General features: G+C 37.9%; 1 protein-coding gene across 1 annotated transcript; it reads right to left on the bottom strand.

Annotated features, from left to right (window-relative positions):
• Nucleotides 1-3,557: 3,557 nt before the first annotated feature.
• Nucleotides 3,558-7,247, bottom strand: LOC137943747 (subtilisin-like protease SBT4.14). Its single transcript, XM_068789185.1, has 11 exons — nt 7,155-7,247; nt 6,981-7,069; nt 6,792-6,889; nt 6,491-6,634; nt 5,982-6,087; nt 5,347-5,896; nt 5,160-5,257; nt 4,830-5,054; nt 4,560-4,671; nt 4,210-4,423; nt 3,558-4,111 (listed from the first exon to the last, which is right to left on the bottom strand). The coding sequence occupies exons 1-11, from the start codon at nt 7,245-7,247 to the stop codon at nt 3,558-3,560; spliced, it is 2,283 nt and encodes a 760-aa protein (XP_068645286.1).
• Between the last annotated feature and the right edge of the window lie 9,873 nt (nt 7,248-17,120).

The raw sequence follows: 17,120 nt of genomic DNA, 5'->3' as shown, positions 1-17,120 counted from the left end.
TATTTATTAAAATTTTGTTTTATGATTACAACCTGATAAGATGATAGTGGAGATAATGCTACCAGTTACCTGATTTTTTTTGTTTTCCTCAGCTTGGTAATTTTAATAGTGGAGATAATGCTACCAGTTACCTGATTTTTTTTGTTTTCCTCAGCTTGGTAATTTTAATATGTTTAACTACATTAAGTAATTTATAGTGGAAGAGTGTTTTTTATCAAACAATAATAAGTTTTATTCTTTGTTTTGTCATAGGTGGAGATTTTGCTCATGCGAAGGGGACTTCGTATATTGTTTCCTTAGTACGAAAAGAAATAGTTAGAGTTTATAAATTTATATTGGATGTATATTTTTTATTTGGGTGATTTAAAATTGATATTGATATTTCAATTATGTTTTTTGGTTTGATTATTGAATAAAGTTTATTCATAATATTATGCAGTGTTTATGGAGTGTATAGACAATTTTATATAGGTATTATGTACATAGGTTATGCCCAATTTTATGCCGGTATTATGTACATATTTTATACCACATTTTAAGTAGAGGTCATGCCCAATTTTATGTAAAATGTATGCATAATTTTATATACAATTTATTTGACACGTATTTTTTGAAAATTTTTAAATGTATGTTGGAGCTCAAACTCGAGACATGTATTTTTTGAAAAGTTTTAAATGTATGTTGGAGCTCGAACTTGGCTCGAGCTCAAGTTCGATAACAAATTTAGGCTTGAGGTTAAGCCCGGCTCGAGGTCGAGTTTGAAATATTTAAAACAAACTCGGCTCGAACATAGGCAAGTTCGAGTTCGACTCGGCTCGGCTCGGCTCGATGCCACACCTAGGCACAAGGTAGGGATGAGGTTCCGAGGATGGGGTTGGGTCAAAGTCAAGGTTATAGCTTTTTTGGGTTCCAATTTTAGGGTTATTGAATTTTTTAGAAAAATAAAAACTCATTAACTTATTTAATTGAGTACACTAAGTCTCTGTTTATAATAGAAAAAATACATAGATTCAAAATGAAAATAAATTATCCAAATCCTAGATAGCCTCAAAATGGTACTCTTAATTATAATCAAACCAAATTTTTTTGAAAAGAACTAAAATAACTAAAGAAACTTTTAACTAAGACACTCTTGTGAGACTTTTCCCAAGGACTTCTATTAGACTCCAAATACATTTTCCTTCTTTGAGACTTCTTCCTATGAGAATCATGTAAAGATCTTCCGTAATTGCTCTACAACTCTCTCTTTCAAGCTAGAATTTGTAACTTCAACTTGTAAGGAAAAAAAAAATTGGTCTTCAATCTCGGTGCTCAATCTTCTTTGGCTGAAAAATTCTTCATAGATGTAAAATCATCATCTTTTATTCTCCCCCTTGACTATACTGGTCACATAAAATTAAATACCTCTTTCTTTGTACTTTTTGCCGCACAAGCTAGGGATAAAAAGAACATAGAGACCCAGCTTCGATAAAAAAAATATAGAACAAGAAAATCACTTCTAGTCATATAACAAAACTCCTTACACCAATAAAATTAGTCATACAAATTGAAGGTAAAGGCATGAGAGAAAAAAATAGAGAAAATTTGTCATGCATGATTGCTATATGTTACATGCATAACAAGATTTTGATAGAGAGGAAATGATTATGATGTGCATGCTTGTAAATTGATGAGGCGTGCAATAAAAAAATAAACTTTAGAGCGCAAACTTTTATGTACTCAAAGAAAAAGCAACCAGAATTGAAACACAAAGATCTTTGAGGAGGGAGCTTAGACTTCAAATTTTTGCAAGTAACTTGTATCCAAGATGACCTTTGAGTTTTTCGATATTGATATCTTTCTTTGGAAACATTAGATTGAGAAACAATTTCTTGGGTCAAAAACAAAATTTTTATGGCATAAAACATCATGAAAAATGAAGCTTTTTGTTGTTGCACGAACCTTTTCTGCTACCTGACTTTTATTGCTTCAGAAGTCGATTTGTCTTCAATTGCTAAAATTATTTTTGAGTTAGAAAAAACTCAAATAACTTTTCGTAAATATATAATTTGTAATATGAAAAGTGTATTATGAATGTATAAACTCCAAGGAAAAAAGGGTACTAGCATAGGAAAAAATTAATAAAAAGAAAAATTGATAGAATACAACCCGAAAACTAATAGAGATGATAGATAAGAAAACAATCACATTATCTCTACCAGTTGACTAAGTCAACTCAAACTTGTTTTGGTACCATGTTGAATTTTTGGAAAAGAGAAATAATTCAATGACTTGTTTAATTTGCGTACATTGACCATCTATTTATAATAAAAATATATATAATTTTTTAATGAAATAAACTACCCATGTCCCAGATATACCCAAAAGAATATTCCTAATTATAATCAAACTAAACAACAATTAAAGAGAACTAAAATAACTAATATACATTTTAATTGAGACATTCTTATGGGATTTCTTCAAATAAGACTCTTGTTAGACTCCACCATACTAATTCTCCTTCTTTGAGAATTCTTCCAATATAACTCATGTAAAACTCTTCCATAATTTGTCTTCAAAAGAGTTGGGTTCGGGTTCGTGTTTAAGAAAACCCAACCCCACCGTGACCCATACTCCACCTCTATCCACAACCCTTACACACATACAAGGTCCAATTGCCATTGAAGCCTATAAAACCTATTCATCCCCTTTCGTCTTGGTTTCTCACTTGTTAGGTCTTAACATGGGTTACCGAAATAAGTATACTTTGAATACCTGATCAGATATTTAGCTCAAAAGTTTTTTAATACTATTAGAAAAGGTTTAACAATCAACAAATATCGTTTCCACCTTGAATTAAAAGCTAAAGTAATTAAATATTTAAATATATGAGGTTTATATTGCTTAGCTCTCGTTAAACAAATCAATCAATTTAATGGATTCGAAAACCAAAGCTCATGGAATCTAGCTTGATTATAAGAAATAGATGGGCGACTCCCTTCTCTGGTTAGTATGCCACTAATGATAACTGTAGGGTCCTCTGGATCTCCACCTGTAACAAGCTATTTTTACATATACGAGTTGTTAAACATTTACTTATACATACCTGACTTAAATAACAAATAGCTATTTCTACTAACCCCTGCGTTAGTAGAGTCCATTGGTTCATAAAAACTTGGAAAACAAGCGTTGTGCTATGAGTTGCTACCTGGTGACAACTCAATGCAGTCACTCTGTACATCCCAGCAGTAACTCAGTGCAGCTTGGCGACAACTCACAAACACCTGGAACTACTAAATATCGACTACTGCTCAATGCAAACGAAGTTTTTTTTATACTCCCTTTGTTATGTTTTTTGCTCTGCTCAGTGCCTAATTGGTGGATCAAAAGATCCCAACGCCCATGTGATGATGCAGTGAACTGAGTACACATTTCTTTATAGTTCAGCTCTTCGAGATCTCTAGTTTGTTTCAAAATTGTTAGGGCGAAACTCGGTACAGGAAAAATACTCTACCGAGTTCCTGCATTTTTCTAACATCAAAAGCCATAGCAAACTGATATTCCCATAGGGATGCCCCTTAGAACATCTCCTTGTAGATGACAATAGGGCTCCTCACTCGGTTAACGGAGTTACTCCATACAAGTGATCCTGAGACTCCACCCAGATCTCCTAGCGGGCCGCCCCTAACTATCACCTTGAACCACTTCTTCTCATTTCGCTTCGTGAAGTTTAATGTGTCAGGGATCACTGTAACTTTCAGAAGTTTGTTTTTCGATGTGACAATAGCCTTGTAGACTGCTCTGCGAGTGCCCACATTTGTGACCAATCTCCGGAAATTTGTCGCAAATGGACGGCCACTCATTCCTGCTTCGACCTTAAACTGCATGGAAGGGTAATTAAGACCATCGGAGCCCCGGGAAGGACGCATTCTTGAGCAGTTCACCGGCTTGCCCACTAAAGGCGCTAACAGGCTTCCGTTGATACCTTCTTTGCAGAGGAAGCTTATGTACGAGAGCTCGTCTGCGTCGTAGACCAGACCTGGGTTTAATGCTTGTACAGGATTTATCTGACCAGCGCCGTAGCTGAACTCGTTGGGCATGTCACGCCACTCGCCATGCTTGATCTCCGTAGCTGAAAGAAACAAATTAAGAAAAACCATCACCAATGTGGGTTCTACATAAAAAATGTGCTCAAGGCAGGTAACTGGTTAAGTGATTGGATGTACGTACCTGTGGTAATGAGGGCGGACTTGATTGCTGCGGGAGACCAGCTGGGGTGGAAAGACTTGACATAGGCCGCCGCTCCTGCAACATGAGGGCAAGACATCGATGTACCTGACAGTATGCTGTAGCCAACGTGCCTGGGGTCTTCCTCGCTCCCGGTTACAGTTGATAGCGGTGAATATGCAGCTAAAATATTCAAACCCGGCGCAGTAATATCAGGCTGTCCATGTCATCGATTATTTTCAAATCACAGTTTAGCGCAGTGAGAGGGGGAGAGAGAGAGAGAGAGAGAGAGAGAGAGAGAGAGAGAGAGAGAGAAGAGAGAAGAGAGAGGCTTCCCAGTGCCCAGAACTTGCCTTGAGGATCCTTGTACTAGCGACGTTGGGACCTCGGGAAGAAAAGGAAGCCACCAAAGGAGCTTTCCGCTTGTGAACGACAATGGACTTATGAATTACAGCTCGAGGCGCTCTGGAACCCAGAAAGGCAGATTTACAGTCAGGTTGGGTTGGAAATGTCATACGGAAGGTTAAGAATAGTTCAACGCGCCGCGGTAAAAACAGGTAAGAAACGCTAATCCTGGGTTTTCTGGATTGAAACCAATGAAGAAGAGAATAGTAGCCATATACCTAGTAGAATTTGCGTACTCTTCCATGTGCTTTGATAATCTGTAGTTGATCAGGGCTGTTGGTATTCGAAAGGCATACGGAGTGTCCCCCACATTACGTATACCGACGACTGTTCCTGCGCCTCCCAATTCCGCTACTGTTTCTGGTGGGTTAAAAGAATACTCGTCGCAGTAGACAATCTTTCCCTTCACTTTGTTCTCGACCAGATATTGGAAGTCGCATGCACTGTAAACACCAAAGAGTTAGAATCATTTCAGAAGCCCTCAGTTCGCTGCAATCGAAATCGCTGTTGTTAAATTGTGGGCAAAAAAAAAAAAAAATTGTTCTTACCCTGGTCGTCCAACTTCTACCGATTTATTCATAGCCTGAGCTCCCATAATCAGAGGGTACATCCGCTTCTTTGGTGAAAATGTATTTATAGAGAACCCCTATTCATTCGTGCAGTTCACACAGTTAGGTTAATTATCAGAAGGATTAGAAAGAAAGGAAGGAAGGAACAAATCGAGATTCCTTTTACGTTGAATTTCTTGCCACTGCCAATTTCAACTTTGGTTCTAAATTCTCTGCCGATGCTTGAAGCAGCGACTGTCATGATCCAGGGAGCAGAGTTGGTCACTGTCTGCAAAGAGGGTCCGCTGTTACCCGCAGAGCATGACACAAAGATGCCCTTCTTCATGGCATGAAAGGCTCCAATGGCGATTGGATCCGAAAGAACATCGCCCAGTTTCTCTGCCCCAATGGTATTAGGGTGGCCTTCATATCGCGCACCAAGGGAGATTGAGAGTACGTCTACTCCATCATGAATAGCATCGTCAAATCCAGCAAGAAGGTTCACGTCTCTGCAACCCTCTGCCCAGCAGACTTTGTACATGGCCAGGCGAGCCGATGGCACAGCGCCGCGGGCAGTGCCCTTAGCGAGTCCATAAAGGCTCGCATCTTCGACAGGGGCTCCACCAGCTGTGGATGCAGTGTGCGTCCCATGACCTTCGTGATCAACTGGAGATAAAAGGTCACCACTTTTATCTCCAGGCGACGTATGGTAATAGTACCTCGCACCTATGACTTTGCTGCAAATAGGAATTGTTAAGTGAAATATTAGGGTCCGATTAATAACCTTTTAGAAGGAAGGTGAGAGAAGGATGAAGAAGGTACTTGTTACACCCAGTGAAGTTGGGACCAGTATCACATTTGCCCTTCCAGCGAAATGGTGGTGGCCCCAAACCTTTGTCGTCGAAGCTAGGAGAGTCTGGCCAAATTCCTGCATCAAAAACCACATCTGAGGAGGCTGCATTCTCACAATAGAGAAGCTTGGATTACAGGGGTCTAGTAGTAAATTGAACTGAATGAGCAATACGGCATCTTTAATAGGAGAAGCCGTCTCACCTGAGATTTCCAGTTTATAAGATATGAATTTACGAGGGCTGATCCAATACGAAAAACCACAATTTCGGACGTGATAGGACAGCTGAGATAGCCGTTTTGCATGTTTTTCACCAAATGGTTTTTCATATTGGATCAACCATGAAGAATTTATTATTTGGGTGATTTCTAACTACAGTATATAGTGACAAAAAATTTAAAATTATAAACCGATTAGACAAAATGAAAGCTCTGGATCAAAGATTCTAGTCTGCAATGTTGAATAACAGAAGCTTAACCACCTGTATCCAGAAGTCCGATGATCACATCGCTCTCCATTTTGAGATTCCGCGGGACTGTTTCAGGGAATCCGATAAAATCCCACGATTTTGTTGTATGAAGGTGGCGCGTCTTGCTCAGGAAAACAGAAACTACACCTTCCATTTCTGTGTCCACCAAGAAAAGCAAAAATTGGTAATCATGTACTCTTAAGAATGGAAAAATCAAAGGAAAATTCATCTGGGTACTGCCATGAATAACAACAAAGGAACAGTAAAGAACTAAAGGGAGAACTGGAATCAGAAAGAATAAAGATATATGGACCTCTTATTCTCTCTGCCTGCTCCGGACGTAGTTTTGCGGCGAAAGCATTGAAGCTTTTGGTGTAGCTATGCAACAATGATTCCTTTGCAACACCATAGCTGCGAAAAACCAGATAATTAGGACAATAATATCAGTCAGGATATGTATTTTAACGGAACGAGATCTGTCAATGAAGAGATCTGAGCTTACTCTCCCAAGACTGTATGAAGGAGGCTATGGTGAAGTGCGGTCAGGGAGGATGTCCTCTCCGGCAAATCTCCCATATAGACGATGTATGTCTGAAATGTGTCACAAATGCAATCAGTACTATTTTATCATTGGTAATGCGAATAGAGCAACAGAGGATGCACAATGTCAGGTTACCTTTCTTTCGCTGTCGTTTGATCCAAGATTCAATACAAGTTGCAGAAACAGAAAGAGTAAACAGAAGGCGAGGGGTGCTTTCAGGAACGCCATGACAGTAATTCAACTGAGTTTTACTCCACTAAACGTCGGTAGACAATTCTGGGTAGTAGTGATATGTACCAGAAGAATGCCGTTGGATGCTGATAGTTCAGATTTCCATTCCTTCTCGGCATTTAGCTCGGATGACTGAGCAATTTTTGAAGTTGTCTGAGAAGTGAGAACCCTCCTATGGAAAAGGGATTAGTTGAGAGAAAATGGGGGGCATCTCAACGAGAATGAGGAAGTTGAGAGAAAATTGGGGAGTTTAGCGTCCACCCTAAACCCCTAAGCATTGGTGGGGATCAAAGAGTTGTCTGCACAAGCTGGGGAAGTTAGGGACGGTGGCGGTTGTCACCCTTCTCGTTGCTGCTAAAGCAGGAATGGGAGCTAATGAAAACTTTGAACAGAGTTCTGATTTTTTTCTCAAATCACAGTATATTTGGAAAAGGTTTTCATCAAATTATAGCTTCGGGTTTTAATTTCGCTTTCACTTTATATCGTGTGCGACGATTAACAAACAAATAACGGCTGAATTTTCAAATATATCAGAAATTGACAATTCTCATTAGTCAGGCTGGCAATGAATGGAAATTTGTTACGGCATTTTATTAAAACAGCATTCAAATATAGTTTATCTTTCAAAAACTGCGTGGCTTCGTACTTACATGAAGAAGATTTTATGAATACATGTTTATAATAATTAACAAACGCCAAATAATTATTACTTTATTATTGTTGTTATTATTTCTGTCCATTACATTTTAGGAAAAAAGTATAGACTCAAGTGTTAGAATAGTTTCTCGGCCATTTAAGTGGTTCGAGCTTGTCTTCGTGTGGACCCTACTGCGTAAGCCCACATTCTACATAACTGATCCAGTTACGTGGCTACAGATGGCTACGTTTCGTTATGGTCGGAAGCATATATCTGGAACGGATTCATTCACAATAATCCCTTTACGAGCTTCAACCCTATGCTACAAACTAAAATTCATTCAAATAAAGAAACCTGTTAGAAACATCTCAAAGTGGTACTAAGGTAAACATCTTCTCCACGTCAAGGAGGTGGCAAAAGATGTAATTTAGTGGTTTTCTCATAAGGATGACACAATGGCGTACTTAAAGAAAATAATATATGTCTACTTATGTCTTTTCTTTTTGAGAGCTTGTAGCCCTAAGAGTATTGTTGTCATTCCTCAACTATAAATAGAAACTCAAGGCATGAGGTTGATCATTAAAACTCCCCTCTTCTCTCTCAAATTTGTTCTTAGACTTTTCTCTCAAACTCTCTCTCTCTCTCTCTCTCTCTCTCTCTCTCTCTCTCTCTCTCTCTCTCTCTCTCCATCTTCTTAGCGGTTCCTCTCTTTCTTTTTTCCTTTCTTCCTTCTTCCTCTCATTTTCTTCTCCTCTTCTTCTTTCTCTCTTTCTCACCCTCTTGATCAAGGACCTTATCATGGGATCCTAAATTCAACATGGTATTAGAATTACGGATTTAGGATCCCAATACTAAGATGGTGCTAATGTTCTTTTTTCATCAAAGCTTCACGTCGATTTGTTTGTGGGGCAAGAAGCAAAATTGAGAGTTTGGCTTATTCAAGATAATTTTTTCCCTTCTTTTCTTGAGTTTTTTATTGGTTCTTAATCTCATAAAGAAAGTTGATGAATGATTATGCTCGTGATATTTGGATTAGACACTAAGACTTGTTAGAATTATGTGTTTGTTTTCTCTCAAACCCATGCGAGTGTGGTAGAGAAGAAGGTTTATATCTTGTAGTTTTTTGGATGCATGGGAAAAATATTTTTTAGATTAAGACATGATTTTTCCTGTAGTTATCATGAGTTATTATGTTCATTCTATGGTGAATTTGTTGGAAGCTCAAAATATTGGTTTTCATGACTGTCTTCATGTTTTATCTCTCAATTGAGTGTTGTTAATTGACGCAAGAAGAGAGTTCTATTGGGAAGGATTTTTTGCTGGTTTAAGCAACGATTTTAATCCTTTCTATATTGATTTATCTTTTGGGATTCCCTACCTAAAATAATTAATGTAAGAAGGGAAGTTAAAGATTGTGATTTCTTTAGTACAAGTGGTGCTCATGACCAAAAATGAAAGTTTCCTTCTTTTGAAAGATGTTGATTTTGAGCTAGAGCTTCCATGATTTGATTTGATTTTTGAAACTCTTTCTTGATTAAGAAATATATGAGATTTATTTAGAAGACGTGGGCCAGCACATGGAGTAATTAGCCCCTTGATTTAGTGCGTTTTTGAAGTTTGTCATTGAAGGAAAGTTTCCTTCTTTAAGAAGATCCTCTTAAGTTGTCCAATGTCCATTGATATTTCACTTTCCTCTATAATTCTTTCTTAATTGAGAACGATTTGGAATCAATATTATATGGTTCAGATTAACACGTGGAGTAAAAATCTCCTTGATTATGTGCATGATTTAGGCCTTCGTTTGGTTTGGCTTAGTGTGAATTGTTAGTTTGTCTTGGTTTTCTCAATTTGACTTGTTGGGTTTCCTTCTATTATTGGTTGGTTGATATAGTGCAATGAATATTCATTAGTGATAGGTGAAGAATATATGAATATGAGTGGTAAAAGTGACTTAATTAAGATTACCAATCTATCCTTGAGAGGGTCATCAAATTACTTAAGTTGGGCTCAATCAGTTAAAAGATTCCTTATCACTAGAGATCTCATAGGAAATGTGACTAAACCAGCTCCATCCATAGATGAAGATGATAGTTCCTATATTAAATGGTTTAACAATGACACACTTGTCATTAGTTGGTTAATTAATAGCATGGAGGAACATGTGGCAAATAATATTGCCCACTTTGAAACTCCAAGTTGTACTCTAGCACCGAGAATTTACAGAAATTATATGATGTGTTTCAGAACAAGTTTAATACAAAACAAGGAGAGAAATTGTATGAGTACTAGGCTAGGTTTAGAGGTCTGATTTAGGAGTGGAAAATTATTCATCCCTATTCCACCTATATATTAGTTCAAGAAAAAATGATAGGAGGTCTTAGCAGTTGCTATTTGCTTGTCAAATATCAAGTCGTATCTTGAAATTCCCAAAACCCAACTCAGCTTCTCCACACTTCCATGACTCGATGACATATATGTAACATTACTTCGGATATCAAATCCTTCCTCCACCTCTCATACTGAAGCATCATTTGCTATGTACTCACTAAATAGTGGTACATCTTCTACCACCCAAGGGCATAATAGAAATTATAGAGGAGGTCCAGCAAGAGGAGGTATAATTGGTTTTGGTTCTTCAAATTTAGACAACCGGTCTGCACTCACTTTTGTGGACTATACCATCTGGAGGATACCTGTTGGAAGCTTCAAGGCAAACCAGACTGGGTCACTGCCAACCAAGCCTCAATTCAAAATGAGAAGAATACAGTCTGATCTGAGTCACAAAGTTGAAAGAAGACTATCACCGATGATGATTATGAACTCTTATAGAGGATGAAAAGCATGATGGTATCCCCTCCAATCTTCTCCAATATCTTCAACTATTGTTGTTGCCACCACTACTTCAAGTATGATTTCTGCCACTTCCTCCTCTTCATCCTAAATCATCGACTCAGGGGCCTCTAAACATTTTACAGGTAATAAGAGTCTATTACATTCCCTATATCCATGTTTATTGAACAAGTTTGTTACCATATCCGAAGGCTCCCAAACCAAACTTCTTGGGAAGGAATCCTCATCTGTTACACTATCACTTTTGGTCACTGATGTCTTATTTGTCCCCACAATTCCCTTTAAATTTTTTATTTGTTAGCCTGTTGAATTTAGGACCCCATGCTTCAAACCTCGAACAAGATGAGAGAGGGAGAAGAGAGGGGAAAGAGAAGAGAAGAAAAGAGCAAAGAGAGAGAAGACAAAAGGGAGAAGAGAGACTTTAGGCTAGGAGAGAAATTCTTCCACGAACTGTGAGAAGAGGAGAGTTTGATTGAAAACCCTTCTACCAAGACCCCTATTTATACTTTTTCAATTAAATATTTAGGAAAAATCCTTGATCAATTAAGATCCTTAATTACATTAATCAAGGAAAATTACCAAAATCTTCCACCTCATGTGATGACACTTCATGCCACCTCTTGGACTGTGGGCATGGTGGGCTTGGTCCCACCTTCTAACACTTCCCCTCAAGATGGGGGTGAGAAAAGATTGTAGATGCCCAACTTGCTACAAATGGTGGATAGGATTTTATGAGTAACTAGTTTGGTGAGAGTGTCTGGAACTTGTCCTTGTGAGGAGATATGTTTGAGAGATAATATGTTGGCTTAGAATTTCTTTTGTATAAAGTGGCAGTCTACCTCAATGTGTTTTTTTTTTTCATGCAAGACTGGATTTGAGGTGATATGAATTGCCACTTGATTATCACAATGCCTATAAGAGCTTCTTTATAGAATCCCAGTTCAGTGAGAAGGGACCTAATCCATAGAAGTTCACTAACTATGTGTGCCATGACTTTGTATTTTGCTTCTACACTAGACCTAAATGGATCCCATAGCATTGAGTATAGCCTTTGGAAACGATGCATGCCTTAAGGCGATCAACTCATTCAGATTATGTTTAATCGTATAGACCCACTTACAGTCAACGGGTTATTTTCATAGAGTGCATGTATTTCTTCTTCCATTGCCGCCTTCTACCCTAGATGTTTCAGAGCCTCCTAATAGGATTGTGGGACAAAGATGGAGGAGATAGACACAAGAAATTGATAACATGAAGAAGATAAATGATAGTGAGACATACAATCGGGCATAGGATGAGAAGTAGACGGCCTAGTGCAAGTTCTGGGTTCTTTCCTTCAGGCGATAGGCTGAGTATCATATTACGATCCAAAAGGAACAGAAGAAGATGGACTTACCTAGTTGGGATTCACAAACTCCGTAGGTGTGGTGTCAGCCAATGTTTCAGAGGGTAGAATAATTTCCTCAGCATGGGGTACAACCGGTTGAGGAGAGGCTAGTACATAGGAGAGACCTAGAGGGGCATTTTCTGACTAGTATGAAGAGTCTTTGAAAATTTTTACATCCCTAGACACAATTAACCTTTGGCGAATAGGATTGTAGAAAACATAACCCTTCTTCATGTGAGAGCATCCTAAGAAAGTACACTTGACAGATTTCAAATCAGGTTTACCACTTTGTGGTGAGGTAACACGAACAAAACATGTACACCCGAAGACTTTCAAGGGAAGAAAAAAAAGGATCACCATGTGAAAACAATAGTGAATATGGGGATTTATGACGGAGAATGGAAGAGGGTAACCTATTTAAAAGAAAACACGCAATAAGGATGGCATGTGGCCACTAAGACTATGGTACTTTCATGGTATATAATAAGCTGCTAGCTACCTCAAAAAGATGACGGTTCTTCCGTTTTGCTACACCATTTTATTTTAGGGTATAGGCACATGAAGTCTGATGGATAATGCCTTTTTCTTGATAGAAGGAGTCAAGGTCACTAGAGATATATTCTTTGGCATTATCAGACAGAAGTGTTTTTATTTTTTGGCCAAATTGACTAACTACTATACCATGAAAGGATTTAAATATTGATGATATTTCATATCGCTCTTTAAAAAGAAATAGCCATATGGTGCGAGTAAAATCATCAATGAAGGTAATAAAGTACATAATTCAGGAAATATTGGAGATGCTCAGGGGTCCCCATACATCTGTGTGAATCAATGAAAAAGGAGCAACACCTTTAGGTTCAAGCTGAGGAGAATAAGTGGTCCTTTGGTATTTTCTCAGTTGACACACTTCACAATTTAAACTAGACATATTTTTAAAAGTAGGAAATAAAAGATGAAGAGATTAGACAGATGGATGTCCCAACAGATTGTGCCATAGGCTCACCTCGATGTGTTTGGTTGACACGGCATTGATTTGAGGCATGTCCAGGTAGTAGAGCCTCCCTTGTTCACAACCTCCACCACTCACCAGCTTCATTGTAAGATCCTGAAACACACAAGAAGTGGGTGAGAAGGTGATGGAGCAATTAAAATGCTGAGTAAGCTAACTAACAAATAAAATTTTCAAGGGAAAGGTAGCAACAAAAAGGATATCTGGGAGCGGAAGTGGTGGTGTAACAGAGGTGGATCCTTTCCTAAGAACTTTAGTCTAGGATCCATCAGCTATGGTAACAGATTTATCTGAGAGACAAGGAGAGATAGAGTGGAGTAGACTTTTGTTACCTGTGAGATGTTCGAAGGTCCTTGAGTCAATTATCCAGGATGAAGAGGAGGAAGTGGCAGAGAACATACCTGAAGCAGTGGTGGCATCAGTAGTGGAGGAGGAACTAGGAGGAGAAACCATCAAAGTTTTTATTTTCTAGAATAAGTCATATTCATCATCGGTAAGGGTCTTCTTTTATGTTGGTGGGGCAGACTTGTCCTCCTTTGTACTACTTGTTGAGGCTTGATGAGCCTTGGCCCATTCTGGTGTCCATGGATTTTCCAACATTGATCGATAGTGTGGCCATATCTTCCACAGTGGGTGAAATCCTTGTGTTATGTTCTGGAGGAACCATTCCTTCCACCTCTTCCTTGGCCTCCTCTATAATTTCTTCCATGGCCTCGACTGCAGTTGGTTGATGTGACCCTATTATCAGAGTACATACCTAACGATACTTCAGTGGGACAAGGGTAAGAAGAGTCTAGAATTAGGACTGATGTGGCACATACATAATCAAAAGTGGAAAATGTAGAGGCATTAAGGAGTTGAGTTTTAGCAACCTCAAGATACGACTTAATATTTGCTAGAGAAATGGTAGTGGCTAAGGCTTCCTTCTACTTGTCTTGGACAGAGACATTAGTGAAGTTAGGTTGAGCTAGCTTCCATTCTTGAAGAAGGCCTCTGAATCGAGCAAAGTACTCATGGATATTTTCTCCTTGTTTAGTATTAATTATAATTTTGAGAATGTCATATGGCCTTTGTAAGTTGTCGGAGTAAGAGTACAACTTAGCACATGTCTCCCAAATTTGCTTAGCAGTGTCTAGATGACCAACATTGTTAGAGACAAGCTCTTCCATGCTATTGATGAGTCAACTAATGACCAAAGTGTTATTTTTTTAACTAAAAATAAGCAACATCTTCCTCATCAATGGGTGGCTAAAGTTTGGTTAGGTGACCCAGTAGGTCCTTTGTAGTAAGGAACCGTCAAACCGATTTGGACCAACTCAAGCAATTTGATATCCCACACAAGGGTATGGTGGTAATATTTAGAATATTATTCTTACTACCCATGTATTCTTCAGCCATAAAAGACAATTCAAGGGTAATAGTTTACCCAAATGTGAAGTAGCCTAAGTAAGAGGCTTGTAAAACCAAGTGAGGCCACTTACTAACTTGGGTATATGGGAGGAGAACCTGAGCTTAACCAGCATTTTAGGCAAAGAGGGAACCCACTTAGGCAAGAGAAATTTCTGGTAAAAAATTGTTGTAAATAATTCTCTAGTCTTCCTTTTAGAGAATAGCAAAAAATCAATCAACAATCATGGAATCAAGTAAGGGATTATGGCATGCCGAATAAGATCTTTCCAAGATCATTCCAAAAATATTTTTGATGCTAGCTTGGAATAAAACCAGTCTAGATTCAATCCTTCATGAATTTAAGGTATGATTTATTAAAAATTAATAAAATCAGGCCTAATCAAGAAGATATTGGTTGAATGTAAGATCTCAAAAAACAAAAAATTGTTTCAAATAGCTTGGTGCCAACTTGGCTTTCCGAAGGACCACTTCCTTAATTATTTTGTGCTTGATTCCTTTTATGTAAAATGAAATCTCATATCCTTGATTTATCATGAATATTGAGGCAAAAACAAGCAGCCAAGTCGTGGATTTGAATCAAAAAAGGTTTGTCCTCCCTTTTTTTAAAAAAAACATTGCAAAAAAAAACAACCTTTTTCTTTCAGCTTTTCCTTTATTTTTTTAATTAAAACTGATGAACCTAGGCATGAGAGACGAGCTTATCTATATAAATATCATATGAGGGCTGAGACTTCAAAAAACAAATCCTTCAAAAAAAAAGGCACCAAACCGAGTAGAGTTCCAACTCTTCAAACAACTCGATTAATGGAGAAGCTTAGCATAATAGCTAAGTAATAAGATTTTCAAAATAAAATGGATCAAAAACCACTCATAATAGGCTCAAGAAAATTTTTATTCATCATGAAATCTTTTACCCATGGAATAATAACCTTTCATGCAAAAAATCTCAACATAAACCAATTTTCAGCCAAGAACTTGCAAACCGACAAATCAGCTTTGGCAAATTTCTTCCAATTCGAGATACATACATCTCAATACTTTCATATAATGAAGAGAGTAATAAAGTCATCTCTGAACTATCTTCCAGAGTTAAAAAAAACTGAGAGCATGAAGTCATAATAACAAGAATGAAAAAACTTATCTCAACAAGCTTCAATCTTGCTTCGCCAAGAGCCTTCTATGAGTAGCTTTGATCATAAATTTCTTAGAGCAACATCACACGGGGATCCTGAATTCAATGTTTTGATACCATTTTGAATTTAGAACCCCATGCTTGGAATCTCAAACAAGATGAGAGAGGGAGAAGAGAGGGGAGAGAGAAGAGAATAAAAGAAAAGAGAGAGAGAGAGAGAGAGAGAGAGAGAGCTCAGGTAGTGAAGAGAGGAGAAAAGGGAAAAGAGAGATTTTAGGCTAGGAAAGAGATTGTTCCACGAATTGTAAGAAGAAGAGAGCTTGATTGAAAACCCTTCAACCAAGACCCCTATTTATACTTTTTCCATTACATATTTAGGGAAACTCCTCAATCAGTTAGGAGCCCTAATTACATAGATCATGGAAGCTAAATTATATCAAATAATTACATCAATTAAGGAATATTAAAAAATCTTCCACCTCGTTTGACGAAACCTCATGCCACCTCTTGGACATGTGGTCATGGTGGGCTTGGTCCCACTTTCTAACATAGCCAGTAAATAAAATGGTTTAATTGTTACATCACCTTCCCTCATTCTTCTTGTGTTTTCTAGGATCTAACAATGAAACAAGTGATTGGTGGCGGGCATGAACAGGGGGGCCTTTTTACTTAAACTTGCCTCTAGTCACTGGGATTGCCACTTCTTAGAAAAAAGCAAGGCTATGGTAGATCCAGTTTGGTCATCCATCAGTAGCATTGCTTCAACACTTATTTCCATCTTTAATTTTTTTTCAAATTTCAATTGTGAAGTCTGTCAGTTGAGCATACACCAGAGGTCAACAAAATCTCCTCGAACTGAACTCAAAGGTGTTGCTCCCTTTCATTAATTCATTCAAATGTATAGGGACCCTTAAGTGTCTCGAACATATCTCAAATTAAGTATTTTGTCACTTTTGTTCATGATGTCACTCAAGTCACATGGCTATTTCTGTTTAAAGAACAGTTTGAAATTTTTTCCATATTTAAATCCTTTTATGGCATGGAGTCCAATCAGTTTGGAAAACAAATATAAGTTTTTCGATCAGAGAATATCATAGAGTATCTATCTAGTGAATTTTAATCCTTTTGTTAGGATATTTGTATTATCCATCGAAAATCATGTGCCCACCACACCCCTCAACAAAATGGTGTAGCCGAAAGAAAAAACTGACATCACCTCGAGGTAGCCCATGGCCAACTATCCTCTATGAAAGCGCCTTACTTTTACTGGCCTCATACCATTCATATAGCCTGCTTCCTCATTAATAGGCTACCATCTTTCTTACTTAATCATAAATCCCTATACTCATTATTATTTTTGGATGTCCTATGAAGGTCTTTGGTTGCACATGTTTTGTTCATGTCACATCCCCTTAGAAGAGTAAGCTTGAGCCTAATTCTCT

This window comes from Aristolochia californica, unplaced genomic scaffold, assembly GCF_029961685.1.
Source record: "Aristolochia californica isolate CCGP_79_NKW_82.1479 unplaced genomic scaffold, dmAriCali1.0.hap1 SCAF_11, whole genome shotgun sequence".
NCBI lineage: Eukaryota > Viridiplantae > Streptophyta > Magnoliopsida > Piperales > Aristolochiaceae > Aristolochia > Aristolochia californica.
Note: the sequence above shows the minus strand (reverse complement) of the source record. Positions and strands in the feature narration are given on the sequence as shown.